Source organism: Podarcis vaucheri, assembly GCF_965113315.1.
Source record: "Podarcis vaucheri genome assembly, chromosome: 8".
In the NCBI taxonomy this organism is placed as follows: domain Eukaryota; kingdom Metazoa; phylum Chordata; class Lepidosauria; order Squamata; family Lacertidae; genus Podarcis; species Podarcis vaucheri.
This window is the reverse complement of record NC_138766.1, coordinates 91,744,621-91,769,037: the sequence shown is the minus strand read 5'-3', so window position 1 is coordinate 91,769,037 and position 24,417 is coordinate 91,744,621. Positions and strand designations below refer to the sequence as shown.

The following is a 24,417-nucleotide window of genomic DNA, read 5'->3' as shown; positions in this document are numbered from 1 at the left end:
CAAACAAACAAACAAACAAACAAACTATAAAGACAATTGCCACAATTGTCTTCGACAACATACAAACCAACTGAATTAAAAACTTTTTTTCAAAAATATATATTTATTTTTAGAAAGAGTAAGAAACGAAACTGTCATTTGCAGCATATTAAAATGCTGTAGGGGAGGGATGGGAGTTGGAGTCCAGAGATATCTGCCAGAGCATCTGCTTGGAGAAGGCTTCTCCATCAAAAAACCTCCCAAACTAGCAAGGACCCCTCTAATGTTGCTCCTGTCTCTTTAAATGAATCTGGCCCTGACGGAAAGGCTGCCTAGCAACCGCTTTGCTTGCATCACATGGCGAGCTAGGCAGATGTTGAGCTTCCTGAACTACATTTCCCATCATCCCTCAGCGCTCTGGCATTGTGGGTAGCCAGGACTGCTGGTCAAAACATGCCTGCCTTTTTATTATTTAATAAAAAAAAGTTCATTGTTGTCCTTAATGATTATGATGATTATTTTGGAAAGCATGCATGGAAACACATGCATTTAATTTTTGCTGCTTTTGTAACCCTTGTTTTAAGAGGGCTGGGAGGAGATCAAAGCAGTTCCAGGTGGAAGGTTGTGCAGGAGGGACACACAGCTGTTGCCATGTGGCTGGGCTGCGGGATGCGCTGCAAGAACTTCTTAGCAGGCAAGGAGGCATAGCAGGATCAGGCTTTTGCAGATTTGACATGCCCGGCATCCTGGAATGCTTAAGCATGTGCTTACACTGGCTACATGGGCATCATGCCCATTCCATGCCCAGATCCCTCCAGCATCTCTCCAACGCGTCCTGACATTTAATGCCATGCGGTTTCACGCAGCGTGCAGGAATGCAAAGACCTCGAGGATCAGGTATGAGAGATTTGCAGCACCAGCAGTAGCAATAATAATAATAATAATAATAATAATAATAATAATAATTAACTGCAATAATGGCCTCGCAGAATAAGAGGAAACTCGGCACTCAGAAAGCGAGCAAAGAAGGGGCAATGTCTAAATAATATTTAAAACGGTGCTGTGAAAAATGCAAAACTCCTGGCAGGTATAGACTGAATCTTGAACGTTAAAGGAAATCATAAACGTAAAAATTGTTCCTGGTATGTAATAGATATAATAGGAAGTGCGTATAGGTTAAGAATACTTGTATTTAGAAAGGTGATTCGGAAGTCAGAGATATGTGTGGTGTTAGATGATGTGTAGTCAATTAATGTTTAGTTGTCATTGTGGTATTTTGTGTTGTATGTTTTGCAATAATAATAATAATAATAATAATAATAATAATAATAATAATAATAAACATAAACAAACTGCAACCCAAAACCCACTTATTTACCGCAAAGTGCCAACATGGCAATTTAACCTGTATATCTCATTTTTTTTCTGTGTGTTTCATGTTTCTTCTTTATGACTGCTGTTGTAATAAATAATCCTTCATTAAAAAAAAATAGCCTCGTGCCTTTAGGGTGGAGGCGGGTGAGGAAGTTTCCTAGGAAACTTTGTTCTTTTGGAGCGGGGTGTGGTTTGGGGTGAATATATTTTTTTTAAAAAAAATTCATTTTATAACGTATATTTTTTTCATCTCGTGAAATCTATGTATGGCTTGGTTGTGTTGTGGGGGGAGGAAACCCTCCAAGCAGGTTGCAAAAGGATGATCAAGGTGTCTCCCCTGCCACTGACAATATGGATTTAATCGATCTATGGAGGACGAGAAACCCCCTAGGTAAAGAAGGAACTTTCTTTTCTGAAGCCCACCTGTCATGGACAAGAATCGACCAAATTTGGACAACTAGAGGGCTGGCACCTAAGACTACAAAAATAGAAATCTGCCCAAAGACTTGCTCCGACCATAACGCTTTGAAAATGGAAATGAGATTTACTACTGCCGATTCCTTCAGATGGAAAATGAATGACAACCTGCTAAGAGATCAAGAGATTGTAAAGAAGGCCCAAAAAGCCTTAAAGGACTATTTTGAAATCAACTTAAATACCTCGGTGGAAAAAAGAACAATCTGGGACGCGAGTAAAGCTGTTATGAGAGGGTTTCTGATACAACAGAATACGATTAAGAAAAAACTCTGGAATGGTAAAAAAGACAAGATATTGGAGAAGATAAGAGACGGTGAGAAAAAATTAAGATTGAATCCAAAATCAAAAGAGACTCTAAGAGAAATTAAATTCCACCAGTCACAATATGCGCAACTGATCAACCAAGAAGTGGAATGGAGAATTAAACAAATGAAACAAAGATCATTTGAGTCGGCAAATAAATGTGGGAAACTGCTAGCTTGGCAGTTGAAAAAGAGACAAAAATTAAATTATGTTACCAATCTAGAAGTTGAAGGAAAGAACATCCAGAAACCCGGAGAAATTAGAAAGTGCTTCCAGAAATATTTTAAAAAACTATACACACAAGGATCCGAGGATGTAGCCGAGATAGAACAATTTTTGAAAGAAAATGGCCTTCCAGAACTATCTCAAGAGAAGAGATCAATCTTGAATTGCAAAATAACACAACAGGAAATTGAGGATGCCATTCAGAATATGCAGTTAGGCAAATCTCCAGGACCGGATGGACTCACCTCCAAGTATTATAGGACGTTAAAAGACTATTTGATACAACCATTAGAGGAGGTTTGTAACCAGATTATGGGGGGAGGGAAGGCACCAGATACGTGGAAAGAAGCATTCATCACACTGATACCTAAAGTGGAAACTGAAAAGACTCAACTTAAGAACTACCGCCCCATCTCACTCCTAAACGTGGATTACAAAATATTTGCGGATGTTTTGGCTAACAGATTTAAAAAAGTATTAAATGAAGTAATCCATAAGGACCAAGCAGGCTTTCTCCCAGGTAGACATCTGTTTGATAATACCAGGAATATTATCGATATTCTGGAACTTTTACAAACAAATATTAACACCAAAGCAGTGTTAATTTTTATTGATGCGGAGAAGGCCTTTGACAATATTTCTTGGAAATTTATGAAGAAAAACTTGGAAGGGATGGGAGTGGGAAGGGGGTTTGAGAATGGAATAGAGGCAATCTATTCTGAACAAAAAGCTAAGTTGATAGTGAACAATGTGGTGACAGAAGAACTTCATATTGAAAAAGGAACACGCCAGGGGTGCCCCCTATCCCCTTTATTGTTTATTTCAGTCCTGGAGGTTTTGCTGAACATGATAAGGGAGGATCGGCAGGTACAAGGAATACGGGTCGGAGCGAAACAATATAAACTGAAAGCATTTGCAGATGATCTGGTTTTAACACTACAGGAGCCAGAACCCAGTACAAAAAGAGTTTTGGATCTGATCCAGAAATTTGGTCGGGTGGCGGGTTTTAAGCTGAACAAGCAAAAAACTAAGGTGTTAGGGAAAAATCTGACGGCTATGGAAACAGAAGGGTTTCAGAAAGAGACAGAACTAAACATTGTTAAAAAAGTGAAATACCTGGGGGTGAATCTGTCTTCTAAGAATTTGAATTTATTTAAAGACAATTATGAGAAATGTTGGCTAGAAGTTAAAAAAGATTTAGAAATTTGGTCAAGACTGAAATTATCCTTGTTAGGCCGAATTGCAGCTATAAAGATGAACGTTTTGCCAAAGATGTTGTTTTTGTTTCAGGCCCTGCAGATTGTGGACAGAGTGGAATGCTTTGGAAAGTGGCAGAAGGATATTTCTAGGTTTGTCTGGCAGGGCAAAAAGCCCCGAATAAAGTTCAAAATATTAACTGATGCAAAAGAGAGAGGGGGGTTTGCCCTGCCGGACTTAAGGTTATATTATGAAGCGGCGGCCTTCTGCTGGATGAAAGATTGGATTTTACTAGAAAACACTGATGTCCTAGATCTGGAAGGCTTTAACAATTCGTTAGGTTGGCATGCGTATTTGTGGTATGACAAGGGTAAATCATATGGAATGTTTAAAAACCATATTGTCAGAAAAGCAATATATATGGTCTGGAAAAAATATAAAGACTTATTGGAGAGTAAAACTCCGAGGTGGATTTCACCAATAGAGGCCAAAGCTCGGAAAACAACCAATATGGAGGCATATTGGCCGAAATATTGGGAAATAATAGAAAATATTGGAGGTAATTGGAGACTGCAGAGCTTTGAAAAACTAAAGGATAAGGTGCAAAATTGGCTGCATTATGCCCAAATTAATGAGGTTTTTAAGTTAGACAAAAAAACAGGTTTCCAGGTGGAAAAATCGAAACTTGAGACAGAATTGCTTGAACCAAAGACCAAGTTATTATCGAGAATGTATAACTTGCTGCTTAAATGGAACACTCAGGATGAGACAGTTAAATCAGCAATGATAAAATGGGCCCAGGACATTGGTTATAATATTATGTCTGAAGACTGGGAAAGGTTATGGACCACCGGTATGAAATTTACTGCATGTAATGCTTTGAAAGAAAACATTATGAAGATGGTATACAGGTGGTACATGACCCCGGTTAAGCTAGCTAAGATTTACCATTTGTCCGATAACAAATGTTGGAAATGCAAGGAAGCTGAGGGGACATTCTTTCACCTCTGGTGGACTTGCCCAAGACTGAAGGCCTTCTGGGAAACGATCTACAATGAGTTAAAAAAGGTGTTTAAGTACACCTTTCCCAAGAAACCAGAGGCCTTCCTTCTGGGCATTGTCGGCCAGAAGGTGTTTAAAAAGGATAGAACTTTTTTTATGTACGCTATAACAGCAGCAAGAATTCTTATCGCCAAGCATTGGAAGACCCAAGATTTGCCCACACTGGAGGACTGGCACTCGCAATTGATGAACTACATGGAACTAGCCGAGATGACTGCAAGGATCCGGGACTTGGGAGAAGAAGCAATGGAGGAGGACTGGAAAAAATTTAAAGACTATTTGCAAAAGTATTATAAGTTATATGAAACATAAGTTGTCGTATGATTGGGAACTTAGCTCCAGTAATGAAACTTGAATATTTATGAAATTTGATAAGATTTATGAAAGAACCAAGATTTAAATGGGTAAAAACGATATTATGGTATATTTTTAGAGTATATGGTGATCAAGAGATTTAAATCTAAATTGCAATTGAAAATATAAAGAAATACACGAAATAAGGGTATAATTTGCTGATAAATTTATTGTTAAGAATGCATTGTGCGGGGGACGGGGGAAGTCCAATGGAAATTTGAAATAAGTCATTGAAGTGGTCGTGTTTCTTTTCTTTTTTATTTCTTTTCTTCTTGTCTTTTCTTTTTATTCTTTGATTGTTCTGTTATTTCTGTAAAAAATGTAATAAAAATTATTATAAAAAAAAAAACAAGCAGGTTGCAAAAGGATAACACATTAAAAATGTACAGCATAATTTAACAGAAAGCTAAAAGCACCACAGGATAGACTGGATTGAATTCCTGCGTTGATTCCTTCATTTCTGGGGGTTGGACTAGATGACGCTTAGGATCCCCTTCAAACTCTACAAATTCATGAAAATATAACTCATACGAGCTTTGCAATGCTTTGTTTCGTTCTTTTATATTTGATGGAAGCTGGGGTAACCCAGTCAGATGGACGGGGTACAACAAATTATTAATATTAATATTAATATTTATTACCTCTCTGGAACTTGTCACTGATTTTTTGGGAGCTTCTATAATTGACTTTTATTTTTCTTACTTGGCCATCCAGTCCTATTCTCACAGTGGCCAACCAGGTCTAATTTCATTTTGCATTCTCTCAAAGGAGTCCAGCGCAACAAGCTGTGCAGCTGCAAAACAATACGATTAAAAATAAAACCTGTTAACTAAAGCTGTAAAGTACATCTGAAAACAGTGAGAAATAGAGACATACACAGTTGATTGCTTCCAGGTTACCAGGGACATCGTCTCTCAGCCCTTAGAGGCGTGGGCGGCCAGGAGAGTTTTAAAATTTCTCTTCAGTGTTAATGATGAGGATAGACAAGTGCTCGTCCCCCGCAAGGGCATTCCAGAAAGAGGGAGCCACCTCAAAGAAGGCCCTGCCATGGGCAGCAGTTGCAAACTTTGTAAATTTCACATTTTGCAAACAAGGTCTCTATTGCATGAGTAAATAAAATGATGGCTTCATCCACGTAAATGAAATAAAGATAAATAAAATAATGGGTCCATCTGTTGCCACTTTGGAAATAAATAACATTTGGTGGTAGATTTGGAAAATATAATAAGATAATGGGTCCATTGTTTTATTTGGAGAAAATAATAATTATTATTTATTATTTGTACCCCGCCCATCTGGCTAGGTTTCCCTAGCCACTCTGGGCGGCTTCCAACAAAGATTAAAAATGCATTAAAATGTCACACATTAAAACCTTCCCTGAACAGGGCTGCCTTCAGATGTCTTCTAAATGTCAGGTAGTTGTTTCTTTCCTTGACATCTGATGGAAGGGCATTCCACAAGGCGGGTGCCACTACTGAGAAGGCCCTCTGCCTGGTTCCCTGTAGCTTAGCTTCTCGCAGGGAGGGAACTGCCAGAAGGCCCTCGGAGGTGGACCTCAGTGTCTGGGCTGAACGATGGGGGTGGAGACACTGCTTCAGGTATACTGGGCCAAGGCCGTTTAGGGCTTTAAAGGTCAACACCAATACTTTGAATTGTGTAATGGGTCCGTAATAATGGCCTGCAGTCTCAAATGATGGCTTTGTTAAGAATGGGCCCATGAAATTTGGGATATAAATAAAATAATGAGTCCACCTCTCTGTAGGGACTCTGGAAAGCCTGGGCTGAGCTTAACTCTTGTGTCTTTCCCTAAAATAAAATAAATAATAATATAATAATCGGATTTTCAAATACAAGAAACAAAGCCGTCCAAGTTAACTTTGAGCAGAAAAGGGAAATGTCATCCTTGGGTCTTTGTCGTCTTTTGCTCTCGCCAGGTGGGAAGAGGAGCAGCATGCGAATGGCGTGAAGTGGCAGCAGCTGGAGCACAGGGGACCGTACTTTGCGCCGCCCTACGAACGGCTGCCGCGTGGAGTCAGCTTCTATTACAACGGTCGGTGGTCTTTCCTTTCATTTTTTGGAGTGGGCTGCAAGGTCCATGGCTTCCCTGAAGTCACCCTGAGTGGCGGGGGGCTGGGATGAGAGAAAGAGATGAGACAACAACCCACTCAGGATTGGTGCAACCGTGTGGCTGTGTTAGAATTCCTGCTCCGTGATTGCAGTCATGGGATTGTTGTCTATCACATCACGGTGTATGTTTTGACTCCACAGAGTGGGAAGTGATGGAGACAGGATGTTTGTGTTCCTGTGTTCCGTCAAGAGGGACTATTGTGCTTTGTTCTTTTTTCTCTTTGCTGTCTGATGCTGGAGAGGGAGCCATGTTGCAGTGCTCCGTGTGTGTTTATATGTAAATAAAGTAGATTGGCCAAAATGCTGAGTTGCTGAGGTCTGTCACGCACGATGCGCAAACTCTGCGGATCCCTAAGTGTGCCGATGTCTGTTGGCATCGGTTGCTGTGATGTTTGAGCTGTTGAAGCTCCCAAATGAATGACCAGGAGGGAGAGAACATGCCAGTCAGGCATGTGTCTCTGCCAGGGTCCTACTCGAGTGTAGGCTGAACTCCTGAGAGGCTGCAGCCTGCACCTTGAAGACTACAAGAGCAAGAAAAATCCTGCCAGCTTCCAGTTGCTCCTCCTTTGACCCTCTCCAAGTTCACCAAGTTGGAGATATTTGTTCCCTGACCGTCTGCGCTAAGCAACCCCTTAATCTCTGGAATTTAGGGACGCGGGTGGCACTGTGGGTTAAACCACAGAGCCTAGGACTTGCCGATCAGAAGGTCGGCGGTTCGAATCCCCGCGACGGAGTGAGTTCCCATTGCTCGGTCCCTGCTCCTGCCAACCTAGCAATTCGAAAGCACAAAGTGCAAGTAGATAAATAGGTACCGCTCCGGCGGGAAGGTAAACGGCGTTTCCGTGCGCTGCTCTGGTTCGCCAGAAGCGGCTTAGTCATGCTGGCCACATGACCCGGAAGCTGTACACCGGCTCCCTTGGCCAATAAAGCGAGATGAGCGCCGCAACCCCAGAGTCGGCCACGACTGGACATAATGGTCAGGGGTCTCTTTACCTTTACCACGATTTTTATTGTGCAATCGTGACAGTTTGTGCTCATGATGATAATGGGGCGGTTATATGCAATTGATGCAAGAGTTTTGGGATACTTCTTCCTTTTCAATGAGTGCACAACCTAGAGCTCCCTGCTGAAATCCTGCTAGTTTTGGTTCCAATAAGTGTTCTGGGTCTGGGTATTTTTTGTCTCGGTTTGGTTGTGTCATAGCGCAAGATGCGCCCCCCTACCAAGGCGGCCATAATGCGGTAATACGGTGGAATCATTGCAGAGCAAAGCAGAATGCTGTGTGGACCGTCCAGTTATAAATTCACCATGAATGATTTCATCAATAGCATGTTGCAGAATGTGCCTGCAATACCCCCAACCACCCAAAAAACCTCCCACCCTAGACTGAAAGGGCCTTTATTTACTGGCATAGCCAACCCTCTGTGCTGGAGAGGTTGGTGAAGAAAACAGGCAATGGTTGAATGGCAAGGTCTTGGGCAAAGGTCAACTAAAACAAACTTAGTTTTTGGTAAAGGTTTTTCAGTCTGAACAGTTGACTACACCTGCAGGGGGTCATCAAAACATAAGACGAGGCTGCCGGATTAGTCCAAAAGCAGATCTGGGCCAAACAGATGCTCTTCAGAAGCCTCTTTTAGCATGGCAACACCTGTCCTTTGGAACCTCTCTGCCTCTTGATATTAGACAGGCACCCTTGCTTCACTCCTTCAAGCACCTACGGGAAACCTTTTTTAAAAAATTATTTTAGCAAACCTTCCCAAACATGTTATTTAGTTATCCGCATTTGCTTTGAAAATGTTGCTGGTTTTTATCTGTGCATTACTTAGAATGATTTTATGTACTTTGCTTAGAGATTGTTGCAGAACGCAAAATGGCTAAAACAGTTTTGTTTCTTCCTGCGGGGCCACTGTTGTTCTTTCCAGGCAAGCCTATGAAACTCAGCCCGGCAACGGAGGAGATAGCCACGTTCTATGCGAAGATGCTCGATCACGACTACACGAGAAAGGCGATTTTCAAGAAGAATTTTTTCTGTGACTGGACAGAGGTATTTGCCTGTGGCTTCCTGGGGAGGGGGGAGGGCGTGGCTCCGTGGCCGAACATCTCCCTTGTGTGCAGAAAGACCCAGGATCAGTCCAGGTGAGGCTGGCAGCTGGAACCCTGGGAAGATGCTGCCAGTCAGTGTAGACAGAACTAGGCTCAATGGGTCAGTGGGCAGCTTTTTGTGCTCCTGGCAACTGCCCCACAGAGGGTCAGTTATGACCCAAAAATGTCCAAGAGGGCTCAACAAGCCTTTTCAGTGGAGATCTTTATCTCAGTCTATCTATATTGGATTTGAAATCTGTTTTACCTTTGTAATCACTTTTAATCCTTTGTATCTGTGGAATTGCTTGTAGTCATTTGCAGTTGTGGAATCGTTTTTATTGCTAAATTGCTTTAAGATGCTTTACATGAAGTTATTTGTAGCTGGAATGAAATAGATTTAGCTGCTCTTCCTGCATTGCAGTCTACGACTATGTAAAATAAAACATTAAATAAGTAACAGCAACGATCAGAAATGAGCACAAGACAGGAAGGTCCCAGGAACTTGGAAAGTCCTGGGACCATATACATTGGTACCTCTGGTTGCGAACGGGATCCGTTCTGGAAGCCCGTTCGCAACCTCAGAGGAACGCAACCCTCGTCTGCACATGTGTGGGTCGCGATTCTCCGCTTCTACGCATGCACGTGACAGCATTTTGAGCGTCTGCGCATGCATGAGCGGCGAAACCCGGAAGTAACCCGTTCTGTTACTTCCGGATCGCCACGGGACGCAACCTGAAAAGATTTAACCTGAAGCGTCTTTAACCCGAGGCATGACCGTACTTGCATTTTACTGACATTCTAGACAGGTTTTTTGTTGTCGTCGTTGTATCAGGCTAATTTCCTGCCGGCCTTGAGACATCCCTCAGATGCATAAGAAAATAATTGCAATCTTGATGGCTCAGAGCAAAGTATTGTGTTTCTGGCAGTATTCGGTCCAGTCCCTCTGGGAATCAGGCAGGCAAGGGGATGAGGGTGGTGAGCAGGGCCTTGTAGTTCATCCGCCTCAACTGGTACTTGGAGGTAGACTACCTCCAACTTGGAGGCTCCACTGAAGAGCCAATACCAGCCATTTTGGGTGTTCCTGGCCTAGGTAAAGGTAAAAAAAGGTAAAGGATCCCTGGACATTTAAGTCCAGTCAAATGCAACTATGGGGTTGCAGCACTCATCTCGCTTTCAGGCCGAGGGAGCCGGCGTTTGTCTACAGACAGCTTTCTGGGTCATGTGGCCGGCAGGACTAAACCTCTTCTGGTGCAACAGAACACTGTGACGAGTGCCAGAGCGCACGGAAATGCCGTTTACCTTCCTGCCACAGTGGTATCTATTTATCTACTTGCACTGGTGTGCTTTCGAACTGCTAGATTGGCAGGAGCAGGGACAGAGCAACAGGAGCTCACTCCATCGTGGGGACTCGAACCGCCAACCTTCCGACCGGCAAGCCCAAGAGGCTCCGTGGTTTAGAGCACAGCGCCACCCGCGTCCCTAGACAGACACGGGAATCTGCGGGACGCAGCTAATTGGGGTTCTCTGTTGGGTGATGGCAGGCGTTATTGACGATAATCTCATGGCTCATGTGCCTTATTTCTTGGTGTGACAGGCAGCTTTAGAACTCAAACCTCTGCTTCCTTGATTTCCTGTAGCAGATGACGTCGGAGGAGAGGAAGAAGATCAAGCAGCTGGACAAATGCGACTTCAGGGAGATTCACGAATATTTTGTGGAGAGACAGGAAGCTCAGAAAGCGCTGCCAAAGGAGGAAAAACAGGTTCAGACGCGCCCCTGCTAGCTGATAAAACCCAAGGCCTCCTTCACCACCAACTGCAATCGTAGATTTGTGATTTCCACCTAACTTAAGGGAACAGTTTGCCCCAGATGCACCTATTCAACCACTTTATAATTATAATTATAATTATTATTATTCAACCACTTTGTTCAGTGGAACTTTTGCACGTGCCTCAAAATGTCCGTTTTCAGGAGTTGATCTTTTACTGTGCCAGCCTTTGGATCTCCCTGCCTCTTGACATTGGGCAGGCTGCCTGTATGGATTTTGTATTTCAGGAAGCCTTCCCAGATATATAATTTAGTTACTTATAGTTGTTTTAAAACCTCGATCTGCGTTTAAACCATAATTTATTTTATGCGTACAGTGCTACCTTGGTTCTCAAACTTAATCCGTTCCAGAAGTCCGTTCCAATACCAAAGTGTTCCAAAACCAAGGCGCGCTTTCCCATAGAAAGTAATGCAAAATGGATTAATCTGTTCCAGACGTTTAAAAACAACCCCTAAACCAGCAATTTAACATGATTTTTACTATCTAACAAGGCCATTGATCCATAAAATGAAAGCAATAAAGCAGCGGTTCTCAACCTGTGGGTCCCCAGATGTTGTTGGACTACAACTCCCTGTCAGTATCTCAGCTCACAGTCAGAGGTAACTGGCCTCCCCCGGGGCTAACCGAGTGAGATACTTGTTGACCTTCCGTCTGCGTCTCCCGGCAGGCTAGGTCGTAAATCGGCGATTCTCCTCGTCAGACGTGAGAAGAACACACCCTCTGCTTCTCTCTCCCTGCTTTACCCCCCAGGGAGGGGAAATGAGACAGACAGGAGTCCTATTTACATGTCTTTTATTCCTGTCATTTCAGCACTACATAGAAACGTGACTGCACCTTCCAGACTCCAACAGAAGAGTCACAACTCCTCCCCTGTGCTTCCAGCACAGGTCAGATGACACTCTGAGCTAACATCCGGTGCTCAGTACAGAGAATAGACTCCCCCTTTTTCCCAACAGTACAGTTCGAGACAACAACATCCTGTTTTGCTTTCCAGCCACCTGCAGCTGGCTTTTGCATTGCTGCTTTTTCCTGACACTCCCATCATCCCTGAGTGCTGGCCTTGCTAGCTAGGGGTGATGGGAGTTGTAGTTCAACAACATCTGGGGACCCACAGGTTGAGAGAGGCTGCAATAAACAATGTATTGCGGTCACACAATCCATCCATCAGTAGCTGGACTGGGTTCCACACAGCCACAAATAAATAGCAAAGACAAACAGACCACAGCGTTACACTCAAAATGGAAGCATAACCTTCAAAACGGGGCTGTTTGGCCTCTGAAAAAAGATCGCAAACAAGAACACTTCCGGGTTTGCAGTGTTTGGGTTCCAAGTTGTTTGGGTTCCAAGGCGTTTGAGAACCAAGGTACCACTCTACATGCTTTTAATGGCTCTGCGTTGCCTGCAGTTTGATCATGTGCACCAGCTTAGATACCTCTGTGACAAAGCGGTTTATTAACTCTTTCTAACTCATTGAAATCAAAATGAATCGTCTTGCAGGTTAGGCTATTGTACATACGTTCAACATGGGCTAGCCTTAGCAAACACTTGAAGGCTGTACAGTTAGTCTACCCCCAGAAGGTGGGGACAGGCTGTAATTATTATTATTATTATTATTATTATTATTATTATTATTATGATTATTTTATTTTATTTATACCCCCCCCATCTTCCTCTACCATTATCAAAGCTTGACTTAAAACTATCGGAATAACACCTGGTTCCGCACATTAATTTACCTCTCATTCTTATTCCTTTTGCCCTTTTTTTAAAACCCAGAAACTGAAAAAGGAAGCAGAAAGAATACAAGAGGAATACGGTTACTGCACGATTGACGGGCACCGGGAGAAGATTGGCAACTTCAAGACGGAGCCGCCGGGTCTTTTCCGAGGCCGTGGGGACCACCCGAAGATGGGCAGAGTCAAGAAGAGGATAATGCCCGAAGATGTCATCATAAACTGTAGCAAGTGGGTGACTGGGTCATAGAAGGGCGACTCTGTTGGGCTCAAAGGGGGGGTTCATCTCTTGAGGAGCAAAGACAGAGAGGCCTGTTTCAAACTTCTTTCAATATTCCATTTTTAAAATTTATTGCTGGAACCTGCCCTGGCGAAAGTCAGGAAATAAATTACCGTATTTTTCGCTCTATAAGACACACCAGACCACAAGACGCACCTAGTTTTTGGAGGAGAAAAACAAGAAAAAAAATATTCTGAATCGCAGAAGCCAGAACAGCAATAGGGATCGCTGTGTAGTGAAAGCAGCAATCCCTCTTGCTGTTCTGGCTTCTGGGATAGCTGCGCACCCTGCATTCGCTCCATAAGACGCACGCACATTTCCCCATACTTTTTAGGGGGCAAAAATACGGTAAATAAAGGGAATACATAAGGAGACATAGACCCATGGACACAGTCCAACCCCCTGTGTCCCACTCTCAGTGGCGCCCACCCTGTGGAACCAGGGCTGTCTTTACCTGGGGGTGCAAGGGGTACAGGGCACCCAGGCACCAGATTCTGGGGGGGGGGGTGCCCCTTGATCAGCGGCAGTGAAAAGCAATGGAGCAAAAGTTCCCGCCCTCCTCCTCCATTGCTCTGTTACTCCGTAGCGTCAAATATTCCCTGCGAGTCAGGAAACAAAAGCAGCCTTTTCCGCTGCGTCAATGTTACAGGTGAGCGATCTTTGGCTTCCCTCCTCCTCTATTGGAAGGAGAAAAATAACAATTCCCTTAATAACAATTTAAACAATTTATTTAACTAAAACAATAACATTATAGCATATGTATCCATGGTTGTAAACTGATGTGGTTAAACATTTTTTTTTTTTTTAAACTTAGACTGAGTTTTAGCACACATGAAAAACTTAAAACAAATCCTTATTTGCTGATGAGTAGTCCTTGGACTACAATGTAACTTAAATAGAACACTATCTTTAGAAATATTTTTCCTCCGAATCCATTTTATTTTTAAAATCCAATTTAAATAAAAAAACACACCCTGATTATTATTTTTTAAAATGATTTAAATCAAAAAAATCTTTTATTTTTATCCACACTGATTTCCGATTCCTTGTAAAAGCAGTCCAGGGAACTCAGTTGTTTGGTCGCTTATACGAACAAAACGCATATTTTCACCATTCAGATTGTGATGTCTCCTGTTCTGTTGTCTGATATCTTAACCTTTCCCCCCTCTCCCCCCCTTTTTGGCCAGGGGTTCCAAGATCCCGAAACCCCCTCCCGGGCACAAGTGGAAGGAAGTTCGGTGTGACAATAGCGTGACCTGGCTGGCGTCGTGGACGGAGAACATTAATGGGGCCATAAAGTACATTATGTTGAACCCCAGTTCCAAGTTGAAGGTGAGGGATGGGGGCAGGCGTTCCCTTCGGGAGTACAGTAGACCCTCCGGATACGAATTAAATTCGTTTCAGGGGCCCGTACGTAACCTGAAAAGTCCTTAACTGGAGGTGCCGCTTTTATGCATGCGTGCGGTGCACAGAAGGGGATGTGGGTGAAGCTGTGGGTTAAACCACAGAGCCTAGGACGTGCCGATCAGAAGGTCGGCGGTTTGAATCCCTGCGATGGGGTGAGCTCCCGTTGCTCGGTCCCTACTCTGGCCGACTTAGCAATTTGAAAGCACGTCAAAGTGCAAGTAGATAAATAGGTACCACTCCGGCAGGAAGGTAAACTGCGTTTCCATGCACTGCTCTGGTTTCGCCAGAAGCGGCTTAGTCATGCTGGCCACATGACCAGGAAGCTGTACGCCGGCTCCCTCGGCCAGTAAAGCGAGATGAGCGCCGCAACCCCAGAGTCGGTCACAACTGGACCTAATGGTCAGGGGTCCCTTTACCTTTACCTTTACCTGCGGTGCGCAGAGCGCTTCTGCGCATTCGCATGATGCAAAACCCGGAAGTATAGACTTGTATCCAGTTCTGCTTCTCTTCCCAGGGGGAGAAGGACTGGCAGAAATACGAAATTGCTCGCTGCTTGAAAGGGGTGGTGGGCAAGATCCGTGCTCAGTACCGGGCGGACTGGAAATCGAAGGAGATGAAGAAGCGGCAGAGGTCCGTGGCCCTTTATTTCATCGACAAGGTAAGGGCTGCTTTCCGGCGCGGGGAATATCGCTGTTAAAGCCGGTTGCGAATACAGTCATACCTCATGTTACGTTTGCTTCAGGTTGAGCGTTTTCAGGTTGCGTCCCGCGGTGACCCGGAAGTAGCAGAACGGGTTACTTCCAGGTTACACAACTCACGCATGCGCAGACGGGCAAAATGACGTCATGCGCAGAAGTGGTGAATCGCGACCCGCACACGCGCAGACACGGGTTGCGTTCTGTTCAGGTTGCGAACAGGCCTCCGGAATGGATCCTGTTCGCAACCAGAGGTACCACTTTATTCCTTTCTAGTAACAACAACAACAACAACAATAATAAATAATACATTATTTATACCCTGCCCATCCCCAGCCACTCTGACCAACTCCCAACAGAATATTAAAAACACGATAAAACATCAAAAATTTAAAACTTCCCTAAACAGGGCAGCCTTCAGATGTCCTCTAAAAGTCAGGTAGTTACTTATTTTCTTGACATCTGATGGGAGGGCATTCAACAGTGAGGAAGCGCCAAAGGTTTCTGCTCTCACAGCTGCAACAGTGGCGTTGTTCCTTAGTGGGTTCCTTAACGGGGTCACCCATCTGCCCCCCCTGCAATGCAAGATGGAAGCAGTGTTTTGGAGAGAGCCTGCGTCTGACTCCCCCCGCTCCCCCCATGGCTCTGGGATCCAGCACCAATAGCCTTCTGGCGGTTCCCTCATTGCGAGAAGCGAGGGAACCAGGAAGAAGGCCTTCTCGGTGGTGGCACCCGCCCTGTGGAACGCCCTTCCAGCAGATGTCAAAGTGATAAACAACTACCAGACTTTTAGAAGACATCTGAAGGCATCAGGGAAGTTTTTAATATTTAATGCTGTATTGTTTTTAACACTCGATTGGGAGCCGCCCAGAGTGGCTGGGGAAACTCAGCCAGTTGGGCGGGGTCTAAATAATAAATTGTTATTATAAATTATTATTGTGTCCCTCCCCAGCTGGCCCTGAGAGCGGGGAATGAAAAGGAGGAAGGGGAGACGGCGGATACGGTGGGCTGCTGCTCCCTCCGCGTCGAACACCTGAGACTTCACCCTCGGATGGACGGGAAGGAGAACGTGGTGGAGTTTGACTTCCTGGGCAAGGACTGCATTCGCTACTACAACTTGGTGCCTGTGGAGAAGCAGGTGAGAGAGAGGCAGCGTTGCTGGAGAGGAGGGATGCAAGCAGTTCCTTGGGTCGGTGGGCACCATTCTCCCTCTGCAACACAACCAATTAATAATCATAATTATAATCATAATCATCATAATTTATTATTTGTACCCCGCCCATCTGACTGGGTTTCCCCAGCTACTCTGGGTGGCTTCCAAGTAAGATTAAAAATACATTAAAATGTCACACGTTAAAAACTTCCCTGAACAGGGAATTATTTTTCGCTCCATAAGACGCACTTTTTTCCTCCTAAAAAGTACAGTGGTGCCCCGCAAGATGAATGCCTCGCAAGACGGAAAACTCGCTAGACTAAAGAGTTTTCCGTTTTGGAGGTGCTTCGCAAAACGAATTTCCTATGGGCTTGCTTCGCAAGACGACAATGTCCTGCGAGTTCCTGCTGGTTTTTTTCCCTTCCCCCCCTTTTTCTAAGCCGCTAAGCCGCTTATCAGCTGATCGGATCAGCAGATAAGCCGCTAAAAGCCCCTAATAGCGCTAATCCGTCAATGGGCTTGCTTCGCAAGACGAAAAAACCACTAGACGAAGAGAATCACAGAACGGATTCTTTTCGTCTTGTGAGGCACCACTGTAAGGGGAAATGTCTGTGCATCTTATGGAGCGAATGCCTATGGATAGCGGTGGGATCCTACTGCAGGATCCATGGTTCCCCTTCCTTCCCTCCTCCGTGGCTCGCTTTGAAGCAGCAAGCGGGAGAGGAGCCTCTTACATGGGTGTAAGCGGCTCCTGTCTGGTTGGCTGCTTTAAAGCGAGCGTGCTCTCTTTCATTTCTTCCTCCCTGGCTCAGCTCTGTGAAAAGCTCCTTCTCCACACACCCCACGCGTGCTCCCTGCCCCGTCAGTGCTTTCCCTTCCCTCCCCACTTAAAACGTGGTTACAAAGCATGGATCCACATGGATCCTCAGGATTTTTGCATTGGGTCACCCCAAATTCACCATCAGATCACATCGCATGTCCATGGCTACAGCCTGCACCAAAAAAATCACGCACCCACTGTTGCCCGGGACCGCAATGGCGCAAAAACGTGGTTACAAAGCACGGATCCACATGGATCCTCAGGATTTTTGCATTGGGTCACCCCAAATTCACCATCAGATCACACGTCTGTGGCCACAGCATGAACCACAAAAATCATACATCCACTGTTTCATTCAGAATATTTTTTTCTTGTTTTCCTCCTCTAAACTAGGTGCATCTTATGGTCGGGTGCGTCTTATGGGGGAAAAATACGGTAACAGCTTGCTGAACCAAAAACAGATGGTTGTTGGTGCGATTAGTGTTATTAAGTTTATAACCCAGCCTTCCTCCTGAGGGGGACCCAGGGCAGCAAACACACAGGCGATAAATAAGAATTTTAATTTTAATTTATATGCTGCCCTTTATCAATAGATCCCAGGACAGTTTATAACTTTAAAAGCACATTACAGAACATCAATGATAAAAAATAATAATAAAAAGCATACTGAGAGATAGCCTAGTAATAAAATAGATAAAGCAGTTACAGCATCTAAAGCCATCTGTAATACAGATGCCGAAAGTTATCTCCTTAAAAGTCCCGTTGAAAGGCCAGCTCTTTGCAGCTTCCCAGCAGTGAAAATGACAGAGAGTTGTCCTTGCTCATTTTGGGGGATTGTGAATTTGACTTTCCTTTGAGACGTTTGAAGCTACAACAGTGTTCCCAGAAAGCCCGTCCTCTTTTTTTTTTTTTTAAATAAAACCTTATTTTTGTTCTTTAAATTTCCCTGGAGGACACACAAAAAGACATTATGAAAACCTGTATTCCTCTACATAGAAAATGTAAAGGGACCCCTGACCATTAGGTCCAGTCATGACCGGCTCTGGGGTTGCGGCGCTCATCTCGCTTTATTGTCCGAGGGAGCCGGCATACATCTTCCAGGTCATGTGGCCAGCATGACTAAGCTGCTTCTGGCGAACCAGAGCAGCGCATGGAAACGCCATTTACCTTCCCGCCAGAGTGGTACCTATTTATCTACTTGCACTTTGACGTGCTTTCGAACTGCTAGGTTGGCAGGAGCAGGGACCGAGCAATGGGAGCTCACCCTGTTGTGGGGATTCAAACCGCCGACCTTCTGATCGGCAATTCCTAGGCTCTGTGGTTTAACCCACAGCGCCACCCACGTCCCTTATTCCTCTACATACACCACAACTTATAAGAGAGACGCTATATGTGCTTTCCCTTGTTTATTTGCTTGTTTTGTAACAAAAGGAAAATCCTGAATAAAACCTCTTAAAAAAAATCAGTTTACATCTATAAAGAATGCCCTTATTAAGCGATCCACGAGTTAGTATCAACCTTTGGAACTAGCCTTCTGGCTTCTGGAGAATTTGTAAATAAGGTAAAGCTCCAGTGATTTCCTGCAAAGATATATTTGGCTTTTATTCCTCTTGCCAGCCTTTACTTGTGAGTCGCTTTGCTTACTCCTGCCGTTCTCCTGAGCTGACCTTGCTCTCAGAATTTTCATCTTGATCATTGCAGGTGTTCAAGAATTTGCAGCTGTTCATGGAGAACAAAAGACCCGGGGACGATCTTTTCGACAGGCTGTCTGTAAGTTTGGGCTGACCTTCACAGATGTTTCGATCCTGGGTATTTTTGAATGCTCAAATTCTCCAGGCAATAGCAGAGGGAGAAAAGCAATGACAAACCTAGACAGCATCTTAAAAAGCAGAGACATCACCTTGCCAACGAAGGTCTGTATAGTTCAAGCTATGGTTTTCCCAGTAGTGATGGATGGAAGCGAGAGCTGGACCATAAAGAAGGCTGATCGCCGAAGAATGGATGCTTTTGAATTCTGGTGCTGGAAGAGACTCTTGAGAGTCCCGTGGACTGCAAGAAGATCAAACGTATCCATTCTGAAGGAAATCAGCCCTGAGTGCTCACTGGAAGGACAGATCCTGAAGCTGAGGCTCCAAGACTTTGGCCACCTCATGAGAAGAGAAGACTCCCTGGAAAAGACCCTGATGCTGGGAAAGATGGAGGGCACAAGGAGAAGGGGACGACAGAGGACGAGATGGTGGGACAGTGTTCTCAGTTTGACCAAACTGCGGGAGGCAGTGGAAGACAGGAGGGCCTGGCGTGCTCTGGCCTCAGCTTCATAATTCAAAAGCATCAATTCTTTGGCGATCAGCCTTCTTGATGGTCCAGCTCTCACTTCCATACATCACTACTGGGAAAACCATAGCTTTAACTATACGGACCTTTGTTGGCAAGGTGATGTCTTTGCTTTTTAAGATGCTGTCTACAAGTGATAAATTATTATAATAGTATTTCTGATGGTAAGAGCTGTTCGACGGTGGAATGGACTCCCACAAGAGATGGTGGACTCTCCTTCCTTGGAGGTTTTCAAGCACAGGTTGGAGGGATGCTTTCAGTGAGATCCCTGCATTGCAGGGGGTTGGACTGGATGATGCTTGGAGCCCCTTCAAACTCTACAGTTCTATTATTATTAAGCTAAGTAAGCCTGGGTCTGGTCAGTGCATAAATGAGTCATTGCTTAGGACAGGCACCCCCAAACTCGGCCCTCCAGCTGTTTTGGGACTACAACTCCCATTATCCCTAGCTAATAGGACCAGTGGTCAGGGATGATGGGAATTGTAGTCCCAAAACAGCTGGAGGGCTGAGTTTGGGGATGCCTGACTTAGCAACAACCCCATTTCCACTGCCGTGAGTTACTTAAGTGGACTTCCCCTGCCTTCCCCCCCCCCAAACTTCCTTTGCTGAATAAAAAATGTGCACCCTACCACTGAGACCATTCCGTTGTAACCATCCAACCTCCCAAAATTTCAACACCTCTTGCGATGGTTTGACCCCTTTCTGTTTTTAACAGTACAAATTCTACAGACACGCTCCATATCTCCTCAAAATAATTTCTCCTTCATATTCCCCGTCTTACCTTAATGGCACATGGTAATTTATTGTTAATGGCTATATTCCAAACCTCTTTGTTCCATTCCTCCATTTTATATTCTGCTTACCCCTTCCACTTCCTGGCTTATAATAATTCGCGCGGTTGTCAATAAATTTGGGAGCAAGTCCCTCGTAGCCTGCGAACCTTCCACACCCACCGTAAATTGATAATAATACTGCCTCTGGACTTTTGGCTAGCACATTTTTATTCTTATTTATTTATGATTATTATGTCAATCAATCAATCAATCAATCAATCAATTAACTAACTAACTTCCTTTCCTTTCCAGACCTCAACCCTGAACAAACACCTCCAGGACCTGATGGAAGGTTTGACAGCCAAGGTCTTCAGGACCTACAATGCCTCCATCACCCTTCAGGAGCAGCTGGATGCCCTGACAAATGGTAAACGGGCTCAGGGCAAACTTTTCTGCTGCACAGGCTGGACTTAATTCCAGCAAGACTCTGCAGGGTCTCTAGAACAGCAGTAGTTAGTAACGGTAATAATAATATCCCACCCATTTCGCTGGGTCGTCCAGAATACAGTGGACGCTCGGGTTGTGAACATGATCCATGCAGGATGCACATTCGCAACCCACAGCGTTCGCAACCCGCGCCTGCACACGCACGGGTTGCAATTCAGCGCTTCTGCACATGTGCAAGGCGCAATTTAGTGCTTCTGCACATGCGTGACTGCCGAAACCCGGAAGCAACCCGTTGCGGTACTTCCGGGTTTCAGTGGTCCGTAACCTGAAAAAACACAACCTGAAGTGGCTGTAACCCAAGGTATGACTGTAAATACTAATACAGTGGTACCTCGGGTTTCAAACGCTTCGGGTTACAAACTTCACTAACCCAGAAAATCGCGCGGCGGCAGGCACCATTAGCGAAAGTGCGCCTCAGGTTAAGAATGGTTTCGGGTTAAGAACGGACCTCCGGAACAAATTAAGTTCGTAACCCGAGGTACCACTGTACACACATTTTTGAGATGGGAGGGAGATGTGCTCCTGTTCCAAATGCGGAATGCAACATCAAATCCCTCTTGAATTTTGGTGGTGTTCAAGTTTAGGAGAATGTAAGAAGGGTCTGGCCGCAGGATCAGGCCAAGGTGGTATCAGATCCATTCTCCTGTCCTCACCGTGGCCAAGCAGATGTGTCTGGGAAGCCCCAAGCAGGGTTTGAGCACAAGATCACTTTTCCCCGCTTGCGTTTCCAGGATCTAGCCTTCAGGAACATTCCTGCTCCAACAGTCAAGGCAGAATGTAGTTGTTGTGACTAGGAGATGTTGAGAACTTTATCCTCTGTGAAGGCCACAAGGGGAGAGATCTTACGATCCCTAGTGACTAGGTGATACCTGGTTTTCAACATCGCGATATATCACCAGCTAAACATTGTGATATATCACGAGGTCTGAAATAAGGATGAAGCCATGTTGAAGCATTGGCTGGCTTCACAGTTTCCCCCACATTGTGATTTTTGCAGAGCACACACACACCATGATTTGCAATATATTGGCAGGTCAGATGTTTAGAAAATGTTATCGCAATATGGACCTCAAACCAGTTTGGGACGATATGTCGATATATTGCACGGCCCTACGAGCAACTGGTATTCAGAGGCACAAGAGGGTGGGGTCTGTTGTCAAAAACTGGGAGAGCCCCCGGCATAGATGGGGAAGGTCGTGCCCTCGTCCCCTGTAGCTGCAAGTCAGTGTTGGCTATGCTGGGATGGAGGGCCTACCGGTCTTATCAGAAAAAACCCTGTGTTCCTATGAATTCTTGCATTTGCAACGAGACTGGTGCCTGGCACAATAGTGCTGGCTCCTGATAGCCCCTGTGTCAGAAACACAGGTAAAGGTAAAGGGACCCCTGACCATTTGGTCCAGTCGCGTACGACTCTGGGGTTGCGACGCTCTTCTCACTTTATTGGCCAAGGCAGCCGGCGTACAGCTTCCGGGTCATGTGGCCAGCATGACTAAGCCGCTTCTGGTGAACCAGAGCAGCGCACGGAAACGCCATTTACCTTCCCGCCGGAGTGGTACCTATTTATCTACTTGCACTTTGACGTGCTTTCGAACTGCTAGATGGGCAGGAGCAGGGACCGAGCAATGAGAGCTCACCCCGTCGGGGGGATTCGAACCACCGACCTTCTGATTGGCAAGTCCTAGGCTCTGTGGTTTAACCCACAGCGCCACCCTCGTCCCTGCAGAAACACAGATACACTTACACAAATGCCCACCTCAGCCTTGCCTTTTGGTTCCTGACAGAGGACGACAACGTGGCTGCCAAGCTCCTTTCCTACAATCGAGCCAATCGGGCAGTCGCCATCCTTTGCAACCACCAGCGGGCAACTCCGAAAACCTTCGAGAAGTCCATGCAAAACCTCCAGGCCAAGGTAACCCAGCAGAGGGGGGCGCTGAGACAATACAAGGGCTTATCTCCATCTGTCTTGCTGAAGCCAATGCAATTCTGGGCTGCATCAATAGGAGTATAGCATCTAGATCAAGGGAAGTAATAGTGCCACTGTATTCTGCTCTGGTCAGACCTCACCTGGAGTACTGTGTCCAGTTCTGGGCACCGCAGTTCAAGAAGGACACTGACAAACTGGAACGTGTCCAGAGGAGGGCAACCAAAATGGTCAAAGGCCTGGAAACGCTGCCTTATGAGGAACGGCTAAGGGAGCTGGGCATGTTTAGCCTGGAGAAGAGGAGGTTAAGGGGTGATATGATAGCCATGTTCAAATATATAAAAGGATGTCATATAGAGGAGGGAGAAAGGTTGTTTTCTGCTGCTCCAGAGAAGCGGACACGGAGCAATGGATCCAAACTACAAGAAAGAAGATTCCACCTAAACATTAGGAAGAACTTCCTGACAGTAAGAGCTGTTCGACAGTGGAATTTGCTGCCAAGGAGTGTGGTGGAGTCTCCTACTTTGGAGGTCTTTAAGCAGAGGCTTGACAACCATATGTCAGGAGTGCTCTGATGGTGTTTCCTGCTTGGCAGGGGGTTGGACTCGATGGCCCTTGTGGTCTCTTCCAACTCTATGATTCTATGATTCTATGATTCTCCTTTCCCTTCCTTTCCCATGACAAACACTCTGTGAGGTGAGTGGGGCTGAGAGACTTCAGAGAAGTGTGACTGGCCCAAGGTCACCCAGCAGCTGCATGTGGAGGAGCGGGGAAGCGAACCCAGTTACCCAGACTACGTGACTACCGCTCTTAACCACTACACCACACTGGCTCTGTTTGATGTTTGATGTTTTATGCTTTTATATTTGTTGGAAGTGTCCCATAGTGGCTGGGGCAACCCAGTCAGATGGGCAGGGTACAAATTTTAAAAATATTAGGAAGAACTTCCTGACAGTAAGAACTGTTCGACAGTGGAATTTGCTGCCAAGGAGTGTGGTGGAGTCTCCTACTTTGGAGGTCTTTAAGCAGAGGCTTGACAACCATATGTCAGGAGTGCTCTGATGGTGTTTCCTGCTTGGCAGGGGGTTGGACTCGATGGCCCTTGTGGTCTCTTCCAACTCTATGATTCTATGATCCAGCCCTCCTCCTGATTTTCTTGCACAAAGCTTTCCTGGTGTGCTGTTGGGGCTAAACAGCTGGGTGGCTAATAATAATAATAATATTTTATTTATACCCCGTCTATCTGGCCACTCTGGGCAGCTCCCAATAGAACATTAAAAGCACGATAAAATTAAAAACATGATAAAACATCAAACATTAAAAACTTCCCTAAAGAGGGCTACCTTCAGATGGCTTCTAAAAGTCGGATAGTTGCTTATTTCCTTGACATCTGATGGGAGGGCGTTCCACAGGGCGGGCGCCACCACCGAGAAGGCCCTCTGCCTGGTTCCCTGTAGCTTTACTTCTCGCAATGAGGGAACCGCCAGAAGGCCCTCGGAGCTGGACCTCAGTGTCCGGGCAGAACGATGGAGGTGGAGACGCTCCATCAGGTATAGTGGGCCGAGGCCGTTTAGGGCTTTAAAGGCCAGCACCAACACTTTGAATTGTGCTCAGAAACGTACTGGGAGCCAATTTTATGTGGTCTCGGCGGCCAATGCAGATCTCTCAGGACTGGTGTTATATGGTCTCGGCAGCTGCTCCCAGTCACCAGTTTAGCTGCCCCATTCTGGATTAGTTGCAGTTTCTGGTTCATCTTCAAAGGCAGCCCCACGTAGAGCCCATTGCAGT

The 24,417-nt window shown here is 45.2% G+C and overlaps 1 protein-coding gene across 2 annotated transcripts in view; it reads left to right on the top strand.

Annotated features, from left to right (window-relative positions):
* TOP1MT (DNA topoisomerase I mitochondrial) overlaps positions 1 to 24,417 on the top strand; it is a 37,790-nt gene that overhangs the window by 10,433 nt on the left and 2,940 nt on the right. For both annotated transcript variants that reach the window (XM_082235566.1, XM_082235565.1), the window contains 10 exons: positions 6,906 to 7,021; positions 9,021 to 9,142; positions 10,818 to 10,940; positions 12,783 to 12,970; positions 14,207 to 14,351; positions 14,941 to 15,084; positions 16,074 to 16,259; positions 18,796 to 18,864; positions 20,514 to 20,628; positions 22,490 to 22,617. In XM_082235566.1, coding sequence (XP_082091692.1) covers positions 6,906 to 7,021; positions 9,021 to 9,142; positions 10,818 to 10,940; positions 12,783 to 12,970; positions 14,207 to 14,351; positions 14,941 to 15,084; positions 16,074 to 16,259; positions 18,796 to 18,864; positions 20,514 to 20,628; positions 22,490 to 22,617 — 1,336 coding nt within the window. The remainder of the gene's footprint in view (positions 1 to 6,905; positions 7,022 to 9,020; positions 9,143 to 10,817; positions 10,941 to 12,782; positions 12,971 to 14,206; positions 14,352 to 14,940; positions 15,085 to 16,073; positions 16,260 to 18,795; positions 18,865 to 20,513; positions 20,629 to 22,489; positions 22,618 to 24,417) is intronic.